General features: G+C 42.9%; 1 protein-coding gene across 1 annotated transcript in view; it reads right to left on the bottom strand.

Moving 5' to 3' along the window:
• npffr1l2 (neuropeptide FF receptor 1 like 2) overlaps positions 1-23869 on the bottom strand; it is a 46142-nt gene that overhangs the window by 5297 nt on the left and 16976 nt on the right. The window contains exon 2 of the mRNA XM_063017808.1: positions 2610-3009. Within this exon, the coding sequence (XP_062873878.1) occupies positions 2610-2988 (379 nt within the window). The 5' untranslated portion in view covers positions 2989-3009. The remainder of the gene's footprint in view (positions 1-2609; positions 3010-23869) is intronic.

Here is a 23869-nt window from a genome sequence, read left to right as displayed (position 1 = left end):
CTCCAATTCACCTCACCTGCACGTCTTTGGACTGTGGGAGGAAACCCACGCGGACACAGGGAGAACATGCAAACTCCACACAGAAAGGACCCGGACCGCCCCAACTGGAGATCGAACCCAGGACCTTCTTGCTGTGAGGCGACTGTGCCGCCCCATTTTCTACATAAAATACACAAAACAGAGCAACATCTACGTGATATTTTCTGCTATAACAGTGGGAATTTGTGCCCATTCAGTCGAAAGATGTTCATGTTCCATTTCATTCCAGAGCTGTTAAGGTCAGGGCTCTGTGCAGGACACTGGAGCTTCTTCAAACTGAGATTTTCTTGACAGTAATGCTGGAACAGGAAAGGGCCTTCCCTAAACTGGTACTGCAGAGTTGGAAGCATGTGACATCCTTTATGTAACTGATTTAGTACGGGCGAATGTCCGTGATGGTGGTGTGTGGGTGGATAGGTGGTTGAAACAGCCCAGCCAATAGGTGATGCACCTGTCAGTGCGCTCTAAGTGCTCTAAGTTCATTATGTAAATAAGCAAGGAATAGGAAAGTGGAGGTTAGACTCAAACCTAAACTACACTGCCAAAAGTATATGGACACCGCTTTTTAAATACTAAGTTCAGGTGTATCAGGCTATTTTCTGCATTGCTACCTATATGTTAAAAATGTTGTCTGCTGCAGGCATTAGCCAATTGTGCCCGCTAGATAGCGCCCAGCCAACCGGTAGCAGAGCCGCGATTTGAACCCGGGAGCTCAGAATCTCAGCGCTGGTGTGCTAGCGGATTATCCCTCCTACACGGTTTCAGTTTGGAAACCTCATCTGCTTGTTCGATGCCCGAGAAGAGCCTCAGGCTGGCATTTTCAGGCAGCCACCCTCCCTAAGCTCCTGACCAGCCTTGTGGCTCCTCCGAGCCTCAAACTCTAATGAATTCCTTTCATCTGCACCCTCTCTTAACATCACAGGCGACGTCTCCTCCCGGCGCTGCTTTTGTAGCCGATTCACGAGCGGCACCTTTTAGGGTGAGGATGCCCGAATTGTCATGGCTGATAGGATCCACGGACTGGCACCTCTTTTATTTTCTTTTGTGTTTGATTTTCACCCGGTCCTGAACTTTTGTGCTTTTAAATTTCAGAAGAATCAAAATGAAATGAATATTAAGATACACACAGTGTACGGACAAAAGTATCGGGACACCACTTATAATGATTGAATTCATGTGTTTTAGCCACAACAGATGCTAACAGAGGAAACAAATCAATGATATAAAGGAAAGTATATGCTTCCTACTTTGTCGCAAGAGTTTAGGGAAAGTCCTTTCCTGTTCCAGCATGACCGCGCCCTTTTGCACAAAGCAGACTTTATAAAGACGTGAGATTTTCAGTAAGCTCATGCCAGCTGTCCTGTTATCAATCACAAATTGGCATAACGATGGCAATGTAATGCCCAAACAAAAACGATAAATAAAAAGGCATTCAGAGAGTCATGAAATGTGAGGTTGTTTTTATTTCCCATTGGCATTCTAAGCAATTGAGGGTTAAGGGCCTTGCTCAAGTGCCCAACAGTGAATTTGAACTAGCCACCTTCTTCTTAGTAGTCCAGAGTTTTAAAGACGTTGAGTTTCAAGGTATTTTTCCTCATGAGGACATTTGGGAAACCTGTTAATGCATCCATTGTCCCATATTTTAGTCTGATGTAAAATAATGAGGTTGTTTTTGACACTTATACACTGAAAATAACACAAATATAATATAAACACACTAAAATACAATAAACCTGCACTTTAGCTTCACTTCTTTATTGTTTCCTTATGCTTCTTAATCCTATAACGAATACCGTATTCCGTTCAGCACCGGTGCATTCACATGAGAAGTGACAAAACCGCTTTTGTGCTGCTGTGCCGTTATTTACAACATTTAACGTGACTTATTGTAGTAAAACAGCGAGTGAGGAATGTGATTAGTGGAGGAACTAATGAGCAGTAATAATGAAGAGAAGTTTAGTGCTCCTGTCTCCTTCTTTTACTACATTAAACCACGTTAAGCTTTATTTTGAACCAGAAGCGTTTTAGACTCTAGAAGAAGCTGATTCTGATTCTCACCATTTCTCAGAAGCTGGAGCTGTAACACAAGTTTAAAAGTGAAACAGGGAGGAGAATCCAGATAAACACAGATACATGTGGAGCTGTAACCCTGGATCTGACGCTTATTCCACACTAATGCACTTTGATGACGTTTTACCCACCGAAACATTGAGTTTAAGGACAAATTTCTCCACGAAGGTCGTCGAGTTTCATAGATTCAGAGTTTAGGGGACGTTGAGTTACAAGGTACCACTGTACTGTAGATATAAAATTTAGTTGAAGATTAAAAGCTTGTCTAGTAACTTTTAATGTAATATAAGACTAATAAATGACACAGACATTTTTATAATCTATTTTACTCATGTTTACTCAGTCAGCTCCAGAATTACTTGCACCCTTGGTTCAGGTTCCTGCTGCCACAATTTAATTTGCAGTTTTCCATCAAACTGAATTTGCCCAGGCTAATGAAAATCTCCTTGGGCGAACTCGATGTGTGTGTGTGTGTGTGTGTGTGTGTGTGTGTGTGTTACCTGTAATAAGATTATCCACCAGTGTGGTGGGGACGCAGAAAACCCCCACCAGAAGGTCGCTCACAGCCAGGTTGAGAATGAACAGGTTGGTGACCGTCCTCATGCGCCGGTTCTCCAGGACGATCAGACACACCAGGCCGTTTCCCACCATGCACAGCAGGAATATGAACAGATAAGCCAGGGTCAGGCTGGCGGCCACGGGCAGCGAGTGCTGGTAGTACGGGTAGTAGGTGATGCTGGTCAGGTTGGTGCTGTTGCTGTTGCTGTGGACGGAGGAGTTGAGGAGGCTCAGATTGGTGTACAGATCCGGGGGGTCTGATAGCACCTCCCGTTCTGACAGGGCTGCGGGCGCGCCGTCCCAGATCTCCACAGAGTTCATCGCGTATGTGTGGTGCAGAACCTGCAGACACAAAACGTGCTCGTTATTGAAGCATGATCGATATTGATGGGGGGGGATGTGGTTGTGGGGGTTGAAAATTATTATTGGCATCTAACTGGTCACTCTGGACCTCCTTTATAAACAAGACCACGATGCTGAATGGATTTTTGCTTTTAGTTTTTTAATGCCATGGTTACGCAGCTAATTGTTTGGACGCTAAAATCTAAAATCAATATTATTCTAAAATCAATATTATTCTAAAATCAATATTATTCTAGCTGTTTTAAACTCCTTGACTGATCGGCGATGGGGGTCACACACACTACACCATCTATCGCCAACTGGAAGGCGAGCTTCTCTGGTCTCCCAAACTACATTCTGTCACGAAAACACACGTGAGAAGTGACGAGGGGTTTAATGATACCACGTCCAAAAATGTACGTCAGCAAGTAGCGAGCGATCAAAGTTTGTGCGCTGATGTGCAGCATAAAATCAAGTAGAAAAAATAAATGAATCTGAGTGGATTTGGCTACACGACCAGCATGGATTGTTCGATAGTGAGTTGGAGGTTAATAAATATTTTTGCAATGCAGCGTGGGTGTTATGTTGTGTAGAGAACGATCAGGTCAGAAATACTGTAAAACTTGTGTGTGTGCTGATGTATTCTGATATAAACTATATTACGCCCCTGTCCCACCTGTTTACACTCCTCTCCTGCGTTTCCCCTCACCGCGTATCTCGATTCAGAGCCGCTCGGGTCGAGTTGTTGAGCAGTTCACACATAGCGATTGAGAGCCGAGTTTCGATCACTGAGCGAACGCCGAGTTGCTCCCGAGCCGGCAAATCTAGCGCAGACCGGCCGCGGAGCGAAAATCAGGGCAAAAATCGTGTAGTGTGAACCAGGCATAACACGTTTCTATTGCATGTACTGTAATGTGTTACTAATCTAAGGTGGTTTGTGTTGCCATGTACTGATTTATTGCTGGTGTGTGCTGGATTACTTGGCGATTATGGTTCTTAAACGCACAATAAACTTTTCAGCTGTTTGCAATAAACCAATCAAACAGGAACAATTTAAGTAGGGCCCTTCTAAATTCTAGGGAAAATGTGTTTAATTTCACGGCAGTCATTAAATTACACTCATTAATCGAAAGATAGAATAAATAGAAGCTACGATACACAGCACAGCTACCTTAATAGTTGAATGTAAACCCAGAACATCCGGCGACGGTGCGAGGCTTCATGTTCTGTCTCAAATATGAAAATACTCCTTCGTGTTTTGACGCCCTCCCTTCTGCGTCTACAGAATTGGTTGTTAGTTTTCCAAACTCAGTTACTCGAGTCGTGTTTTTAGCTGCTTTACACTCTTACATCTTGGACATTTTGATTAACCGATTACTAACTGAATTGCTGTAGGATTGCTAGGACGCCTCATAGTGCAGATTAACCAGTAAACATGACGCACTCGAACGCTGCACGAATGAAAAACGTTAAATCACTAAACACAAACCTTACAGTTTGATTATCTAAGCAAATTGCATATTACACGGGAAATGGCTCATTTATTAGGTAGGGCTTTTATTATAACAAATGCTTTCTCCAAATTTAGCAATAAAAACAGGTTGCCAACAGAGCAGTCGGCAAGACTGTGAGGAAGAAACCGTAATAGATAGAAACACTTCCACCTGGAGTGACTCAACCCCCTGAATTGAACCCCGGTGTTGTCTCAAGCACAAATCAAGGGCTTTATCAGTTGAACCGGATGTGCTAGAGATAAAACTCTGGACTGGTTCAGGTTGTGCAGACAGGGACTTTTAATTGCATGTTAGAAATGTCCTTAGAGTTGTCCAAAAAGTTACTAAAACAAGGAAAAAGATGTAAAGGATGTTCCTGGAGATGCAGCCAGAATCACAGTTCACAAGCTCACAGGTTCAAAGTTAAAGGAACACTGGGTGCACTTCTGCGGCTGCTAACAGGATCCTGAGGAGGCATGACATCAAAAATTCTCGAGTGGCTGCAAAAGACCTGCAGTAAGATTTGGTGGCTGCAGGCAGTAAGGTATCAGTTTCACAGCCTTAACGCTGAGGGTCTCCATGCCTGAAGACCTCTACTGAACCTCCAGGACACCTTAAATCATATAAATAAGCCACAGATGTTTAGGGATTCTGTTCTGTGGAGCGATGAAATAAAACTGGAACTTTTTGGGGACTGTGGTGATAGTGTATGGAATTTATGTCCAGCAGCCTTGTACATTCAGTGCAAACCCCATCCTGAACTGCCTTTTCTCTTCCTCTTTGTCCTTGTTCTCCTCAGCATCCTTCTCCCTGTAGTACTCTCATCCCTCCTCTGCACATGCTCAGACCGTCTCAATCTCACCTCCCTAACTTTGTCTCCAAAACACCTTACAAGTGCCGTCCTTCTAATAAACTCCTTCACCCCAGACGAGTATCTCAGCGTCTTCATCCCCGACGCCTGCTCTCCAGCTCCGAATCAGTGTGCTAATTAGAACAAAGGCTAATGATTAGACATACCCGAGTACCAGAGTTCTTCATTAGATGAAGTCCTGGTTCAAGCATTTCCTAATGAACGTAGGAACACGGAAAAGAAAAGCTCGCAATCCTTTTAAGCTGCTCTACATGATTGGTTTCACTAATAAACACCACCACCACAATGACATACCAGGACTAGACTGAAATTTAGATCTAATCCGGACTAACTTTGCTCCCAAGAACCCAGATTATATACACTATATTGCCATCCCCAAACTGTTCCCACAAAGTTGGGAGCATGAAATTGTCCAAAATCTCTTGGTGTGCTGAAGCATTAAGAGTTCCTTTCACTGGAACTAACTGTAAGTAATGCAGCTCAGAAATGTTAGACCACATAACAAATGCTACGTGACTGCACGCCGCAAGCCGGACGGACGTGGAGCGAGAACAACCCCCATTAGCTTTTAGAAAGAAAAATGAGGCTTCGCTTTTGTTCACTCGGTAAAATAATTACTGTAGAATTAAACGAGCACTTTATTTCAACCTTCTGTAAAAAACAAAACACACACACCGTCTAAATCTGAGCGCAGTGAACACAGCGGGTCAAATACTTTTGGCACAGTAGTGTATAAACAGATAGCATCTCTGCTGTTGCTTTATGCTTAACTGGGTTAAAATGTGCACCAGTTCAAAACACACAACCTTTTTTCCCTGTACCAAGGTGGTACCTTGAAACTCGACATCAGTCGGTTCTGGGAGTGGTGCCGAGTTTAAAAGACCTATAAGGATGTTTGGGAAACCTGTTAATGCGTCCATGGTCTCGTGGAGCTGCAGATATTTAGTCTAATGTAAAATAATGAGGTTGTTTTTGACACTTAAACACTAAAAATAACACAAATATAATATAAACTCACTGAAATACAATAAAAGCTGCGCTGTACTTTACTTCTTTATTGTTTCCTGACACTTTGTAATGGTGGAGATGATTGATCCTGGAATACCGTATTCCGTTCAGTACCGGCGCATTCACATGAGAATTATTTCGTATGGAGTGTGGCAGCGGTGCACAAAACTTACCGTGACTTATTGTAGTAAAACAGCGAGTGAGGAATGTGATTAGTGGAGGAACTTATGAGCAGTAATAATGAAGAACCCAGGACCTTCTTGCTGTGAGGCGACAGTGCTACCCACCGAGCCACCGTGCCACCCACGTTATTAATTTGAAATAAAATAAATACATTAAAACAAAAAGAGCTAAACAGGTCGAGTTTAAAGGTACAAATTTCTCCATGAAGGGCATCGAGTTTTAAAGAATTTGAGTTTAGGGACGGTTGAGTGCCAGGGTACCACCGTGTTCACGTCCTAGCTCTCGTCTCGGACACACCTGAGGTTGGAACGTTCTCACCTGGTTTGCTGCGATGCGTTTTGGGACTTTTGGATTCTTCTGTATGTGAAATGGAACTGAACCAAACGGGAAAACGTTCACAAGTTCACGAACTCAGACTGATTCACTTCAGAGCAAACTGACTATAGGTGATAAGAAGATGGAACACGCTCTCCTTGATCATATCGGAGGTTGTGCAAGCTGCAGTGGGTTTACAGTCAGGAATTGGAAACAACTAAATGGAGATGAATCCAGAAAAAATCTCACTTCTCGTCTTTAACTGCAGAAAACAGGTTCTGTGTAGAAACACTGTAAATGTCGACTCGATACTTGTATTATTTTATATAATTTTAGGTCGTGGTTCTATATTAAGGTGGCGCGTTGGCAGAGCTTGTAGATTAGGTGCTTCACAGCGCCATCGTTACACTAAGGCACTGAAGTAAAAAGCCCAATGAGCGTGTAATGGGGTTCTTCTGAGGTCAAGTAAGCGCCAAAATGGGGTCGCTGGACAGAAATAGTAACGACAAAGCTCATTTGGAGCGACGGTCTAATACGGCAGACCACTACAGCAGACAGCTGAGAAATCTAAGCAGTGCTACTGGCCTGGCCAGGCGTCTAATAAGCTCCTGAGGGAGGGATGGTCGGGCTATATGTGGTGGAAGTTGCAGAGGAATCGTAATTGGGATTGGAAAAATGGGGACAATCGTAGAACGTGTACGTGTGGTTGAATTTATTTATTATACAGCAGCAGTACCTGACCTATTAACACAATGGCTGCAATTTCCTAAATACCCACTTCAAAATTTTGTGGAAAACCTTTAGAGGGTCGTGAAGACTCTTATAACTGATTGTTATGTTATTTTTAACAACAATTTTATATTTTAGATCCTTTTAAGTGCTGATGTGACATGGAACCCACTTAGCGTTTCTTCGAAATCCTCCATCGCTTTTAACCACAATTGAAAAGAACTCACACGTTCATCAGGCTTTCAGTTGATTCTGTTCTAAGAAACAATTTATCAAACATAACATTTTTAAAAAAAGAGCGTCGCTTCGAGCGTGGTCATAGATGTACAGTTTCTTTTGATCCAGTTTTCTAAAGAGAATTATTTTCAACAAAATGCTGAACGTTCAACTTCCTACTGACGGAGCGTTTACTGATCTCAGTTGTGCGCCGTGTGGTTCTGCTGCTAAACAACACGATTTTACCCGTCTGTTCATTCATCCATCCAATCATTCATTTATTAATCGTACCAGAGCGTCAGGTCTTTCAGTGTCTGGAACTTTCTTCTACGATCTCTTTGTTACTGCTCTTTTATCTCTTCCTTCAAAGCTCAACTGAAACTTTCCTCTTTACTGTTCATTATTCTTCTTTCTTTAGTCTTTTTTCTTCTTTTATTGTGTTGGTTTTAACGTACAGCGCTGTTGGGTATGTGAGAGGCGCTATATACAGTGTATCACAAAAGTGAGTACACCCCTCACATTTCTGCAGATATTTAAGTATATCTTTTCATGGGACAACACTGACAAAATGACACTTTGACACAATGAAAAGTATTCTGTGTGCAGCTTATATAACAGTGTAAATTTATTCTTCCCTCAAAATAACTCAATATACAGCCATTAATGTCTAAACCACCGGCAACAAAAGTGAGTACACCCCTAAGAGACTACACCCCTAAATTTCCAAATTGAGCACTGCTTGTCATTTTCCCTCCAAAATGTCATGTGATTTGTTAGTGTTACTAGGTCTCAGGTGTGCATAGGGAGCAGGTGTGTTCAATTTAGTAGTACAGCTCTCACACTCTCTCATACTGGTCACTGAAAGTTCCAACATGGCACCTCATGGCAAAGAACTCTCTGAGGATCTTAAAAGACGAATTGTTGCGCTACATGAAGATGGCCAAGGCTACAAGAAGATTGCCAACACCCTGAAACTGAGCTGCAGCACAGTGGCCAAGATCATCCAGCGTTTTAAAAGAGCAGGGTCCACTCAGAACAGACCTCGCGTTGGTCGTCCAAAGAAGCTGAGTGCACGTGCTCAGCGTCACATCCAACTGCTGTCTTTGAAAGATAGGCGCAGGAGTGCTGTCAGCATTGCTGCAGAGATTGAAAAGGTGGGGGGTCAGCCTGTCAGTGCTCAGACCATACGCCGCACACTACATCAAATTGGTCTGCATGGCTGTCACCCCAGAAGGAAGCCTCTTCTGAAGTCTCTACACAAAAAAGCCCGCAAACAGTTTGCTGAAGACATGTCAACAAAGGACATGGATTACTGGAACCATGTCCTATGGTCTGATGAGACCAAGATAAATTTGTTTGGTTCAGATGGTCTCAAGCATGTGTGGCGGCAATCAGGTGAGGAGTACAAAGATAAGTGTGTCATGCCTACAGTCAAGCATGGTGCTGGGAATGCCATGGTCTGGGGCTGCATGAGTGCAGCAGGTGTTGGGGAGTTACATTTCATTGAGGGACACGTGAACTCCAATATGTACTGTGAAATACTGAAGCAGAGCATGATCCCCTCCCTCCGGAAACTGGGTCGCAGGGCAGTGTTCCAGCATGATAATGACCCCAAACACACCTCTAAGACGACCACTGCTTTATTAAAGAGGCTGAGGGTAAAGGTGATGGACTGGCCAAGCATGTCTCCAGACCTAAACCCAATAGAACATCTTTGGGGCATCCTCAAGCGGAAGGTGGAGGAGCGCAAAGTCTCGAATATCCGCCAGCTCCGTGATGTCGTCATGGAGGAGTGGAAAAGCATTCCAGTGGCAACCTGTGAAGCTCTGGTAAACTCCATGCCCAGGAGAGTTAAGGCAGTTCTGGGAAATAATGGTGGCCACACAAAATATTGACACCTCAGGAACTTTCACTAAGGGGTGTACTCACTTTTGTTGCCGGTGGTTTAGACATTAATGGCTGTATATTGAGTTATTTTGAGGGCAGAATAAATTTACACTGTTATATAAGCTGCACACAGACTACTTTTCATTGTGTCAAAGTGTCATTTTGTCAGTGTTGTCCCATGAAAAGATATACTTAAATATCTGCAGAAATGTGAGGGGTGTACTCACTTTTGTGATACACTGTATCTATATCTATTCATCAGTCTGTCCATCAATTCATCATCTATTCAGTTATCCTTCCAACTATTAAAACATTTGTTATTTATTACTCAGGCCATTTAATCATCCATCCATCTATCAATCTATTCATCCATTCATTTATTCATCTAATTACTTATACATTTGTCATTCTATCCCCTCAGCCATTCAACCATCCATCCATTCAGTTATTGTAATTATTTATACATCCATCTGTCTAATTATTTACCCATCCATTTATCCATCCATCCATTTATCCTTCTAATTATTTATACATTTGTCAATCGATCACTCCATCCATCCATCCATCCATACACAATTATTCTGTCTAATTACTTACTACTCAATCTGTTTTTTCTGTCTAATATCTATAAAATATTATTTAAATCTCCTGATTTTATATTAGTGTTGATCCATCCTGCAGTATTTTCTCACTGTGCCGCTGTTAAATGTCTCAAGTAGTTTATTGTGTTTACTCTCTAATCCAGTCAGTTTAATTACAGGCTTGGAAAATGACTTCTTTCTTGTGCCTGATTTGATCTCTGATTTGATCTCTGATTGCACTCGACGCGATCTTACAAATCTGCTAATTAAACCTGCAGTTCGACTCATGAACACGTCCTGCTTCCACACAAGCTGTTCGATTCCGACCTGACTGACGTGTGAAGAGCTTCAGCAGCCAATCTCACACGTTTACTGAGAGAGCTGCAGGCAAACGTTTACAGACTCAGTTTATTCTGAGTTTGTTCCTTTTCTTCATAGATCTAGTCGTATCCAATTCCCCAGACCCTGACTGCAGACCCCGATGCTGACAGAAGGGGCCTGTTCCTAACACTATTTCTTTGACACTTTTTACCGGCCACACAGGGATCAGTATCGCGTATGGAGAGTCACGTATTGACCTCCGTTATTTCCAGCCAGTGAGTGTGTGTGTACACCGATACATTAAAATCACCTCTTTGTTTCTACACTCACTGTCCATTTTATCAGCTCCACTTACCATATAGAAGCACTTTGTAGTTCTACAATTACTGACTGTAGTCCATCTGTTTCTCTACATGTTTTTTTAACCTGCTTTCACCCTGTCCTTCAATGGTCAGGACCCCCACAGGACCACCACAGAGCAGGTATTATTTAGGTGGTGGATCATTCTCAGCACTGCAGTGACACTGACATGGTGGTGGTGTGTTAGTGTGTGTTGTGCTGGTATGAGTGGATCAGATACAGCAGCGCTGCTGGAGTTTTTAAATACCGTGTCCACTCACTGTCCACTCTATTAGACACTCCTACCTAGTCGGTCCACCTTGTAGATGTAAAGTCAGAGACGATCGCTCATCTATTGCTGCTGTTTGAGTCGGTCATCTTCTAGACCTTCATCAGTGGTCACAGGACGCTGCCCACGGGGCGCTGTTGGCTGGATATATTTGGTTGGTGGACTATTCTCAGTCCAGCAGTGACAGTGAGGTGTTTAAAAACTCCAGCAGCGCTGCTGTGTCTGATCCACTCATACCAGCACACAGGAGCCACGGTCTACACGTGCCTTATAGGTGCGATCTTAAACATAAACATACGCACCTGTAGTTCAGCCTGCTAATTACCATCAGCGTTCATGAATGATTACAGCACGGACCCATTTCCCTCGGTGACGTCACACGATTCAGACCGATGGGCACCACAATACAGTCGTGATTCTGAAAGAAACCTTGATTGGTGCAACTTTTCATGAGAACTGGTGTAAAATAAAAGGACGCTGGCCGTAATTGGAGCATTAGTTCTTAAGGGTTCGGCGTAATTCAACTGCAGCTTTTCAGAGCGGCCTTGGATATCAGAGAGCATAAAAAACCACTCAGATTAAAACTCTGATCCTAATTGCACCGCCTCTGCTTGTGCCGTGCTGCTTCCTATTCATTTCCTCCACAAGGTGGGGGGTGGGGGTACTTCTCTTTCCTGAGTTTTCTGGACGTCTAACGTTTATTAGTAGCGGCTGGAAGCTTCAAACAGCTCAAGGTTCAAAGCGACTGGACTTCATTTTACGTTTTACATTCACGTTTTTGGCATTTAGCGGACGCTTTCATTCGAAGCGACTTACAGTCATCACTGAGAACAATTTCACTTGGCGGTGGTGGGGCTATAACCAGCAACCTTCTGATTACTAGTCAAGTACCTTAACCAGTGAGCTACCACTGCCCTACAACCTCAGTTTGTCGGTTTGTGGTTTGTTTTTAATGGGATTGATGGCGCACCTTGATTTCAGATGTGACCCACTGGTTGTGTGCAGTGTGTCCATATAGAAGCACTTTGTAGTTCTACAATTACTGACTGTTGTCCATCTGTTTCTCTGCATGCTTTGTTAGCCCCCTTTCATGCTGTTCTTCAATGGTCAGGACCCCCACAGAGCAGGTATTATTTAGGTGGTGGATCATTCTCAGCACTGCAGTGACACTGACATGGTGGTGGTGTGTTAGTGTGTAGACACAGCAGCGCTGCTGGAGTTTTTAAATTCCGTGTCCACTCACTGTCCACTCTATTAGACACTCCTACCTAGTCGGTCCACGTTGTAGATGTAAAGTCAGAGACGATCGCTCATCTATTGCTGCTGTTTGAGTCGGTCATCTTCTAGACCTTCATCAGTGCTCACAGGACGCTGCCCACGGGGCGCTGTTGGCTGGATATATTTGGTTGGTGGACTATTCTCAGTGAGGTGTTTAGAAACTCCAGCAGCGCTGCTGTGTCTGATCCACTCATACCAGCACAACACACACTAACACACCACCACCATGTCAGCGTCACTGCAGTGCTGAGAATGATCCACCACCTAAATAATACCTGCTCTGTGGTGGTCCTGTGGGGGTCCTGACCATTGAAGAACAGGGTGAAAGGGGGCTGAGAAAGCACGCAGAGAAACAGATGGACTACAGTCAGTAATTGTAGAACTACAAAGTGCTTCTATATGGTAAGTGGAGCTGATAAAATGGACAGTGAGTGTAGAAACAAGGAGGTGGTTTTAATGTTATGGCTGATCGGTGTATAGTCTAGTAAAACTAGTCATGAGCTTTCCTACAAACACAGAGGATTCAAATCCTGGATCACAGTAATAATTACCTGGTCGGAAATGTCTAAGCAAGTGTGTCGTGTAAGCGACGGGGTCACCAGAGAGCGCAGAGAAATCGTTTATAGGAATCTGAAATGCTAAAATAAATAAATAAAAAATACATCTGCATGAAATGAAGTCAGGTGGAATTCTTGTACTTGATTGTTGCAGCTGATTCAGTTAGAATAAAGACATTTTTGGTTAAAAAAGAGCAAAAATAATTGAAATGAAAGCTTTAAACGGTACGATGCTTTAACGAGCTCAAGGATGTCAAGGATGAAGCGAGATGTCATCATAAATCATTTAATTTTAGCCGAAGCTTTTGTTCTCCGTGACTCAACAAACAGAGACACAACCGGTACGTTTTTTGTTTTTAATTGTGAACGATGTGTGCTCACAGAGCGCCAACAGAGCTTCTTAAGATTCAATTATTTATCTTAATCTCCTTCATCTGAGGTTTTGTTCCTCTAATTAAAGTCAAATTTTTTCTATAAAGAAAGAAACAGCTTTTATCGACGACATGCCACCTCTGCATAATGCTTTGGTCCTCAAGTCCCTGGAGTGTGTAAAGCTTCTCTTCAGGGGTTAAAACTCCTCTGGTGTTGCCGCTCAGGTGGCGCAGCGGTAAAAACACACGTTGGAACCAGAGCTGGGATCTCGAATACATCGTATCGAGCCACATGAACAACGATTGGCCTGTTGTTCAGATAGGGGTGGGATATTAAAGCCTCTTATAACTAATGCAATTACGACCTCTGCTGGCTGGTTGATGGCGCCTGCACAGAGACGGGAAAAGAGTGCTGTCAGGGTGTGTCTCTCCGTACACAGTGCTGATCTGCATTGCACTCGTCAAAGTGTAGGTGATAAGATGCATACGGCTGCTGCACACGTGTCGGAGGGGGCGTGGGTTAGCTTCGTTCTCCTCAATCAGAGCGGGGATCGGCATTGGTGGAGAGGAAGCATGACGCAATTGGGCAATTGGACGTGTTAAAAAGGGAGAAAATGAATAAATAAAAAACTTATGTGAGCCGAGATTCTGAACTCCTCGGTTCAAAAATCAGAGTTGCCTCCGGTCGGCTGGGCGCCATCTAGCGGGCATAATTGGCAGCAGACACGTCTCTGCTAGGGCAGGATGACTGGACTATGTGGGTCTTCAAATGCTGTGTAAGAACCCTGGTTAGCAGATAGCATGGGCGAAAAGAAGTGGTCCGCGAGGACTGTGCACACGTTGAAGGGCACATGGGCAGCAATATACCCTCCTCAACTGCAGTCAGGGATCCACAGCAGTGGAACACAAATTGACTACAATAAATCAAGAGAAAAAGAGAGAAAATGCATAAAAGAAATTTTAAAAAAAGAAGTCAATTATGCTCATCTTTTTAAATTACGTTATAAAACAAGCCGTCCAAAAGAAATGGCGAAATGAAAAGTAGACGATAAAAACGGGCTTTTAAGGCAGGTGGGAGGCAGAGTATTTGTTTGCTTTGTTTGTGGAGCCGGCGTAGGCTTTATAATATAATAAAACATAAGGCGGCAATATGAGAAGAAACGGCAGGACAAATACGAGCATGTGGACAGAAGGCGGCCAAGAAAGACCAGCCAAGAAAAAGTGCCAAACATCTAACTCATATCTAGCACAAATTCATTAAAGAAGTTTAATGTTTGTGTTTAGTGATTTAACGTTTTTCATCCATATAGCGTTCAAGTGCCTCATGTTTACTGGTTAATCTGCACTATGAGGCATCCTAGCGATCCTACGGCAATTCAGTTATGCCTGGTTCACACTACACGATTTTTGCCCTGATTTTCAGGGCTAAATTTGCTAGATTTGCCGGGTCGGGAGCAACTCGGCGTTCGCTCGGCGATCGAAACTCGGCCCTCAATCGCTATGTGTGAACTGCTCAACAACTCGACCCGAGCGGCTCGCCGACCGAAGCAAGATATCTAGCATGTCAGATATCTGAATCTGAGTTGCCCGACTGGCAATGAGTGCTATGTCGAACAGCCAATGAGAACGCAAGATACGCGTTGAGGGGAAACGCAGGGGAGGAGTGTAGACAGGTGGGACAGGGGCGTAATATAGTTTATATCAGAATACATCAGCACACACACACGTTTTACAGTATTTCTGACCTGATCGTTCTCTACAAAACACCCACGCTGCATTGCAAAAAATATTTATTAACCTCCAACTCACTATAGTAGAACAATCCGTGCTGTTCACGTTGCCAAATCCACTCAGATTCATTTATTTTTCCTCTTTGATTTTACACTGTCCAAGATGTCGAAGTAAAGCAGCTAAAAACACGACTCGAGTAACTGAGTTTGGAAAACTAACAACCGGTCCTGTGGACGCAGAGAGGGGGGTCAAACACGGACGAGAATTTTCGTATTTGAGACCGTCGCTGGATGTTCTAGGTTTACATTCAACCGTTAAGGTAGCTGTGCTGTATATCATAGCTTCTATTTATCCTGTTTAATAAATGTTGCCCTGTTTGGTCCTCAGTATAGCAGATTGAGTCCCGGCTTTTTATTTTGGCCCTCTCTCTCTGCCGTAGGCAAACCTTTGAAGCCGTTGTTGTCCTGAAATGTCTGGGAGCGACAACAGCTCGGCTTTGTAGTCACACAAGCTCACAGAACAGAAAGTGCTTACGCTCTCGATTTGTGTACAAAAACAATCTGTCACTGGTTGCATAATTTTGGATGGAGGATTACGCAACTCCTCTGTGCTCCGTGATTCTGCACTTCAGATTAGCTTTAATTATTTATTTCCATGAAGAATTCATTAAATACGTCTGAGATTCAATAAAAAAAAAGGTGCCGGGAATTTTAGCCACTCTCAGGTCTTCATTGGAGACCTGGAGGACCATAATAACCTGCTTTTTCCTCTCACTTGAAGAACCCGCTGTAGCGAGCGCTCTGTGCCGCCGAGCAGATTAGAGGCTCTCACACTCCCATAGATTCGCTCTTTAATGCCAGGGCATGGACCCGTGTTTGGAAAATGACTTAGAACCACATGCGTGCAGCACCCACCTGTTCCTGAAGCTACCATCAAGCAGGAGGTACCAAATATTTCACAGTGGGGTCACACAGCAGCATCTTCACGTCTCATTACTCTCATAAAGCAGCACGGATCGTTCTGCCCTTCAGCTCCAGTCGCTCAGTCCTTATACTTATACGCTGTACTGCTCATTCTGAACCTCTCCCAAAGCAGTGAGGTACGCAGAATGGGAGGTTTATGTCCAGTGTGGCGTACATTCACATGTAAGAGCAGGACATTTTCAATAAAATTTGCCTCCAATTTCCCCCGATCAAGTCGTTCCCAATTACCTGATCGTATTTAACATCTACTGACCGAGGAGGGTCATGATTAACCACTTCTTTTCACCTGCATCAGGCGGGCTCATATAAAGATCCGAATCACGCACAGAGAGTCACGCACTGATCTCCATTATCCCCCGTCTCTGTGCAGTTCCATCGATCATCCAGCAGAGGTCGTAATCGCAGCAGTTATGAGTAATTTTAAAGCTGAGATTCGAACCAGTGAGCTCGAGATGTCATCACTGGTGTGCCAGCATGCTTTACCACTGCGCCAGTCCTTGCGCCAGCAAAAAAACAGGCCAAACCCAAAACTGCACAAATCCTTTAGGCCACATGTGTCAAACTCAAGGCCCACCATGTCATTTTATGTGGCCCGCGGGAGCTTAAAAGACGTATGATTGTCTTAAAATACCCTATAAAATCGCCGATTTTGTGACCCGCAAAGTGACCCCATCCCGCCACTAGATTTTTTTCACATCAGTGTTTAACTGAGGCGGTTTTCCAACAAGTGATGCTGAGAAATATTTACAAATAATCCCAAACTGTACAATAAGAGAAAATTGAAGCAGAATGAAGTAAATTTAATGAAAGATGGGAAAGTGAAAACAAGTTTGTGCTTCAGGAAGAGAAACCGGTGCGTCTCTTGTGTTATGAGGCCGTGTCTGTGGTAAAGGAGGACAATATAAATGTACAGTAGATCTACATTATAAATATACAGTATACATTTGGCATTTTGATGCCAAACACAGAATTTAGCCTCCAAGCTTTGAGGACCACCATAATGCAGATTGTGTGAGTTTGACACCCCTGTTTTAGGCTAAAAACAATCCAGAAGATATTTTAAACACCGTTGAACAGCCAGACGTGTCAGTTTTTTTATTTAACGCTCGCTGTCTGACTAATGGTTTGTTGTTAGGACCATTAAAAAATAATTCTGGCCCATTTTGTTCTTGTATGTTTGTTGAACCTCTAAATATTGACACACAGCTGTGAGAGAAGCTTCTAGATGTAAAAAGTACTCAAATAATAAAATAAACTATTTACGTTTAAATGCTGTTTTAATTCTGCTAATTACATTTGATTGAATCAGTAAATGAGCCTCATTAATTACTCCTGCGTTGGTAAAATCTATAGATTGTGTTATTGAATTTAAAGGTGTTGTTTGCATAAACAAAAATTTTAAATGTCATGAAATGTCACTCAGATATGAAGCACAGCGCCCGGTCCACCATGGCATTTACCGTCCACCTTTAATATTCCGTTATTGTCCTCACGCGTGTAAAAGCAGGAATCGACCCGCTCTGGTTCAGAGCGACCGGGCGCCTATCAGAAGAAATATGTCAACACTCCACTCACTGAACTCCAGTTTGATTTTTCAATTATGCCTAATATTTGACACCTAGATGAAAAATTCCGAGCTTTTAAAATAACTGCTGGTATTGGAACGTGCCCACGGGCTGTACCCACGCTGGCTGGCGGGGGCGGAGATGCAGATTAATGGAGAGTGCAGTTCTATTTAAAATGCATGACCTGCGCCTAAAAGTCCAAAGCGACTTACATTATACAGTTTAAGTGAGTGAGGGTTAAGGGCCTTGCTCAAGGGCCCAACAGTGGTAACCTGGCAGTGGTGGGGTTTGAACCAGCGACCTTCTGCTTACTAGTCCAGCACCTTAACCGCTAGGCTACACCTGCCCTTGACGTTCTTCTGCTCTAGTTTTTGGGAACTCAGACAGCAGGTTTGTGGTTTTCTAGTTGGCACAGGTACCCTTCAGTTTTGAGTTTTCTTATGGGTGATGATGTTTCACTGGTGAGTATTTGGGTTGAAACTTGTCAGTGGATTGAGTAGCTGGCCGAGTTGTACCTGTATCTGGACTTTCCTCCCTGTTTCACTTTTAAACTTGTGTTACAGCTCAAGCTTCTGTATATGCAGTTCTACGGGACCATGAAACACATTAACAGGTTTCCTGAACATCCTTGTGAGAAAAAATACCTTGAAACTCAACGTCTTTAAAACTCAGTGCCACTCCCAGAACCAACTGACATCAAGAGTTTTATGGTACCACTGTATTTGTATTGCACATTATTCATATATACAGTATATACAGTATATATATATAACTGTTTCTCTGCATGCTTTGTTAGCCTCCTTCCATGCTGTTCTTTAATGGTCAGGACCACCACAGAGCAGGTATTATTTAGGTGGTGGATGATTCTCAGCACTGCAGTGATACTGACATGGTGGTGGTGTGTTAGTGTGTGTTGTGCTGGTATGAGTGGATCAGACACAGCAGCACTGCTGGAGTTTCTAAACACCTCATTGTAACTGCTGGACTGAGAATAGTCCACCAACCAAAAAAATATCCAGCCAACAGCGCCCTGTGGGCAGTGTCCTGTGACCACTGATGAAGGTCTAGAAGATGACCGACTCAAACAGCAGCAATAGATGAGCGATCGTCTCTGACTTTACATCTACAAGGTGGACCGACTAGGTAGGAGTGTCTAATAGAGTGGACAGTGAGTGGACACGGTATTTTAAAACTCCAGCAGCGCTGCTGTGTCTGATCCACTCATACCAGCACAACAGACACTAACACACCACCACCATGTCAGTGTCACTGCAGTGCTGAGAATCATCCACCACCTAAATAATACCTGCTCTGTGGGGGTCCTGACCATTGAAGAACAGCATGAAAGGGGGCTAACAAAGCATGCAGAGAAACAGATGAACTACAGTCAGTAATTGTAGAACTACAAAGTGCTTCTATATGGTAAGTGGAGCTGATAAAATGGACAGTGAGTGTAGAAACAGTTGTTCCCTGAACTCTGACAGCTCCAACACATACAACTACCTAGTGACTGTATTACTTGCATCTTTGCACAATATTGCATTTTAGCATCTTACTCTTTAATATCTGCTGCTATATAAGAATGTATATCACAGTATGTTTTTATCTCATTTACTCAGTACCATGTACTGACCAACTCGTCTCTAGTCTCCCCCCTCTCGATTTCTTTAGATTAGATTGGTCTCTTGTAGGTCTGTTTATTGTAGGTCTTCGTATTTATTGTTTTCTTGTTTATCTTCACTGGTCCTGGAGGAGTGTTGTTTTGTTTCAGTATGTACTTGTATAGAGCTGAAATGACAATAAAGCCTCTAATGAACTCTCTTGTAATTAATTCGGTATCAAAACAGCTTGAGTCTGAGCACATAGCTCCTTTCATACATGTAAAATAGCGACTGAAACGATCTACCCTTGAAGCTGAACTCTAATAAAAAGAAAGTTCTATAAACATACAGGCTTGTGGAGGCGAGTAATTAAATTAAAGAAGAGTTGTGTTAACTTTTTTGCATTCCAGTGGGTCACAGAATCATTTAATCTGAGACTTTTTCTAATCTTAAAGGTTCTTCGACTTTTTTTTTATGCAATACATAAAAACGATAAAATATTACGGCTTTGTTTCCAGGACAACCACCATTCAGCCATTTTCAGTTTCAGGTTTGATTTGTGCCGTACGTCCGTCTCGAGGATTCGTTCCTTTACAATCTGTTCAATGCCACATCGATTTGACTGATAATGGACTGAAGGCATTGTTTGGTTTATAAAAGTATACATTCAATGTTCTGCTATGCTGAATGGAAATCTAGAGAATTCTTTCCTTGATTCTTAACTTCTCTTAGATAAGTCTGGTCTGAAGAAACAAGATTTCTGTCGATACCTACAAGTTAGACGTTGTTTTGATGGAGAAATCGATGCAGATTTGGGTAAATGTACCCATTCATGTCCATTCGATCACTATGGATGTCAGATCATCATCTAAACCTCAACCCCAGCTAGTCTCCAGGTCAAGAGCTTGTTATTTCTCTTAATGACTCCCAGATCAAACCATCTAATGTCTGAAACCTTGGTGTTGTTCTGGATATCCAGGTCTTTCTCTGCTTGTGTAGCTACCATGACAAGATCATACCAGATTCAGCCGTTCCTCTCCATGGAAGCCACTCAGATTCTTGTCCGATCACTCATCATCCTGAGGCTGGACGACTGCGAGAGCTCCCACATCACAAACACTCCCACATCACCCCACTAATACCACATCACCCCACTGCTGTACACCATCACCTCACTTCTGCCACATCATCACCCCACGTCTTATCATTGGCTTCCTGTAGCTGCCCACATTCAGTACAAAACAAGGATGCTCACCTGCGAAGCCAAAAATGGACCAACTCCGACCTACCTTAAAGAGAACTCATAAAACCCTGTTTTGTACCATGCAACCTAGATCCTCCTTCCAGAACCTAAGGAAGACGAGCATCAAGGTTCTTCTCTGTACTGGCACCCAAGTGCTAGAACAAACTTCCCATGTCTGTTCAAACATCTTAGTCTTTTGCTGTCTTCATAGGATGCTCACCTCTTTACTAAGCACCTAAAGTAAAGTAAGAACTCTATACTTCACCTCTACCTCTACCTCTGTTCTAACAGGGGTTCAGCAGATTTGTATCCTTGAGCCGTTATCTGATCAAGCTCTACTGTAAGTCACTCTGGATAAAAGCGTTTGCTAAATGTATTAAACAAGTACCAGTAGAAGGTCAATGCAGGTATTCAACTCTTTACTGCAGTGTATATTAAACAGAAATGGGGATGGGGGGTCCATTTGGAAATGTTAGACATCGTGAGCTACAGTTTATCAATCTCAATTCACAACCAGTAACTCTCGAGTGGATGAATGCTGGATGAATCTGGGCATATTTTTATCAGCACGAACATCAATACATCAATACAAACAGAGTGTTTAAAGCCACGGCCTTCGCTGAAGATCCTGGAGCACCACCAGCTGAGCAAACCTTCCACATCGTAGTTATTAAACCATTTAAAAAATCAATCCGGGTAACACACTTCACAAACACATGTAGGTGGTCTAACCTTTATTTGACCCCAAATCAATGCTCACAGTAGAAATGTACCTGTTAAAGATGTTGTTATTGACGTTCGGCGGAAAGTGGTCGTGGCGTGTTTCTCCAACGAGAGCCCGATGATTCCAAATGATAAATTGATTCTGTATTATGGAAGGATTTGTCCACGCATTACAGATTCTAATGGATGAGGACGGGTGAATGGAAGTGTAGCGGGGCAGGTCACGTCTGGCCACAGACACGTCAGGTACAACTGGGCACCTCAGAGAATTGAAAATTATTCCAATTTGCTGGATGCTTATCCAAGGTTGGGCTATAAAAAGCCACAACCAGAAAAGGGTGAAGAGGAAATAAAAGCGGTGGCCAAAAAGTAACCGATGGAGGACGCAAGAACATCCGAGACTGGATAGAAAACGGCGGAAATAACATCTGGTTAACTTAATAACTGTTGTAGCCTGCACTCAGTGTAGGTCCAAACGTCAGGCCAGTGGGCTAGGGCAGTTTGCTCATTTAGGGTAGGCTCCCCAAGATGCCCAAATGATTGGTGTGTCACATATACACCTACCGATGGCTCTGTCATGGAAAGTCCTTCTGCCTTGCCTAATATGGCCGGCAGAGAGGCATGGAGGTGCAAAATGATTGGTGTGTTGGTTCGGTGTTGCCTCGTTGAGCATTTCTTCGCTCCAGGTGGAAGTGTTTCTGTTAATCCCGGTTTCTTCCTCACAGTATTGCCAACTCCTCTAATGGCGACCTGCTTTTTTCTTGAAACCGTGATGCCAGGCTCAGTACCGTGACACCAGATGAGTTCGCAGAACATCGGACCGCCCTGAGCCTGGCATCATGGCCATTAGAGATTAGAGGAGTTGGCAAAACTGTGAGGAAGAAACCGAGATTAATGGGAACACTTTCACCTGGAGTGAAGAAACGCTCAACAAGCTGACACCGAACTGACACGCCGATCATCTGCGCCTCCGTGCTCCCTCTACCCGTCATATTTGGCAAAACAGAAGACCGCCCTGAGCCTGGCATCACGGCCATTAGAGGAGTTGGCAAAACTGTGAGGAAGAAACCGAGATTAATGGGAACACTTCCACCTGGAGCAAAGAAATGCTCAACGAGCCGACACACCAATCATTTGCGCCTCCATGCTCCCTCTGCCGGCCATACTAGGCAAAACAGAAGGACTTTACATGACCGAGCCATTGGTAGGTGTATATATGACCTAAAATATGTGAACACCTGACCATGAGCTGGTTGAATTTCCCGTTTCAAAAGCGTAACTTGTATCTTTCCTCTGCAGCTATAAAAGCTGAAGCTGCTTTATAAAGACACAAGATTTTGAAACGTGAAACGTGACCGCGGTCATCAGGTCATCTAATGTACAAAGCTAAAAAATAAGTCATTCGTAATAGAAAGACTCGACATGGTCGTCTTTCAAAGCAACACCACTGAGAGAGAAGCCGTCGAGTGGATGTGAATGTTTTCTTGGAATTAGTTCGGCTCTGTGTTTGTGTTCCGAGCTCTTGAGGCTGATGGACTATAAAAGAATAAAAGAAATGAAATGTTTGATTGGATTAACGAGCTGCAGAAGGACGTTCATTACATCCCACATGTTCACAAATACACTATTGATTAAGAACACGTCTCTTCCTCGGTTCTTTTTCCTCTTTCCTAGAAATTGAAACAGATATTGAAAAGCGTATTCTGCATTCGGCTCAGCTGAATAGAGACGTGGTTTTTTTTTTTCCCCAGAAGCTCCTCGGCAGGTTCTGCGTGAGGTTTTGGGTTGATGTTTCATGGATTATAAAGCAATTAAATTAATCCAAAGGTGGAGGAGTGAAGGAGAGCTCTCAATGACATGCAGCATAATAAAAACAATATTACATACAGAGGTGGAAAGAGTACTAAAATATTGTACTCAAGTAAAAGTACTATTACTTTAATGAATTTTTACTTAAGTACGAGTACAATTACGAGTCAAAAAATCTACTCAAGTAAAAAATTAAAAGTAACTCATTTAAAATGTACTCAGAGTAAACGTTACTTAGTTACTTTTTTTAACAGGAGAGGGTGACAAGTGGATATAAATCTCACAATAGTTGTTTTTTATTCAAATATAATAGAAAAAACATGTTGATACAACATTTAAAACATTTAGGGATGTGTCATGTGTCATTTTAGTACAGACCATCCCATAAAACTTTTTCAAACTGTGTAACCACTAGTGATGGGTCATTCGTGAACGATCCGATTCTATTGAACGGCTCTTTAAATGAACAAAAGGAACCGAGTCGTGCCTTTGGGAGTCGTGTATATATATATATATATATATATATATATTGAGTATATATATATTTATTTATTCATTTATTTATTTTTTTAATTTTTATTTGTGCGCACTTATCGGCGGTAATCCACCCATTCTGCTTAGCAGAAACAAACACAGGCACATCTCTGCACAAGAGAGGATTTTTCTGAAAATAAATGCAATGCAGCCACAGTCTGTCTCTTCCCTGTAGTTTTTTCTCTATCACGTATTACCGAGCGGAATGTAATGAAATGAAATGTAAGCCCAGT

The sequence above is a fragment of the Trichomycterus rosablanca genome, chromosome 21, assembly GCF_030014385.1.
Source record: "Trichomycterus rosablanca isolate fTriRos1 chromosome 21, fTriRos1.hap1, whole genome shotgun sequence".
NCBI classification, from domain to species: domain Eukaryota; kingdom Metazoa; phylum Chordata; class Actinopteri; order Siluriformes; family Trichomycteridae; genus Trichomycterus; species Trichomycterus rosablanca.
Note: the sequence above shows the minus strand (reverse complement) of the source record. Positions and strands in the feature narration are given on the sequence as shown.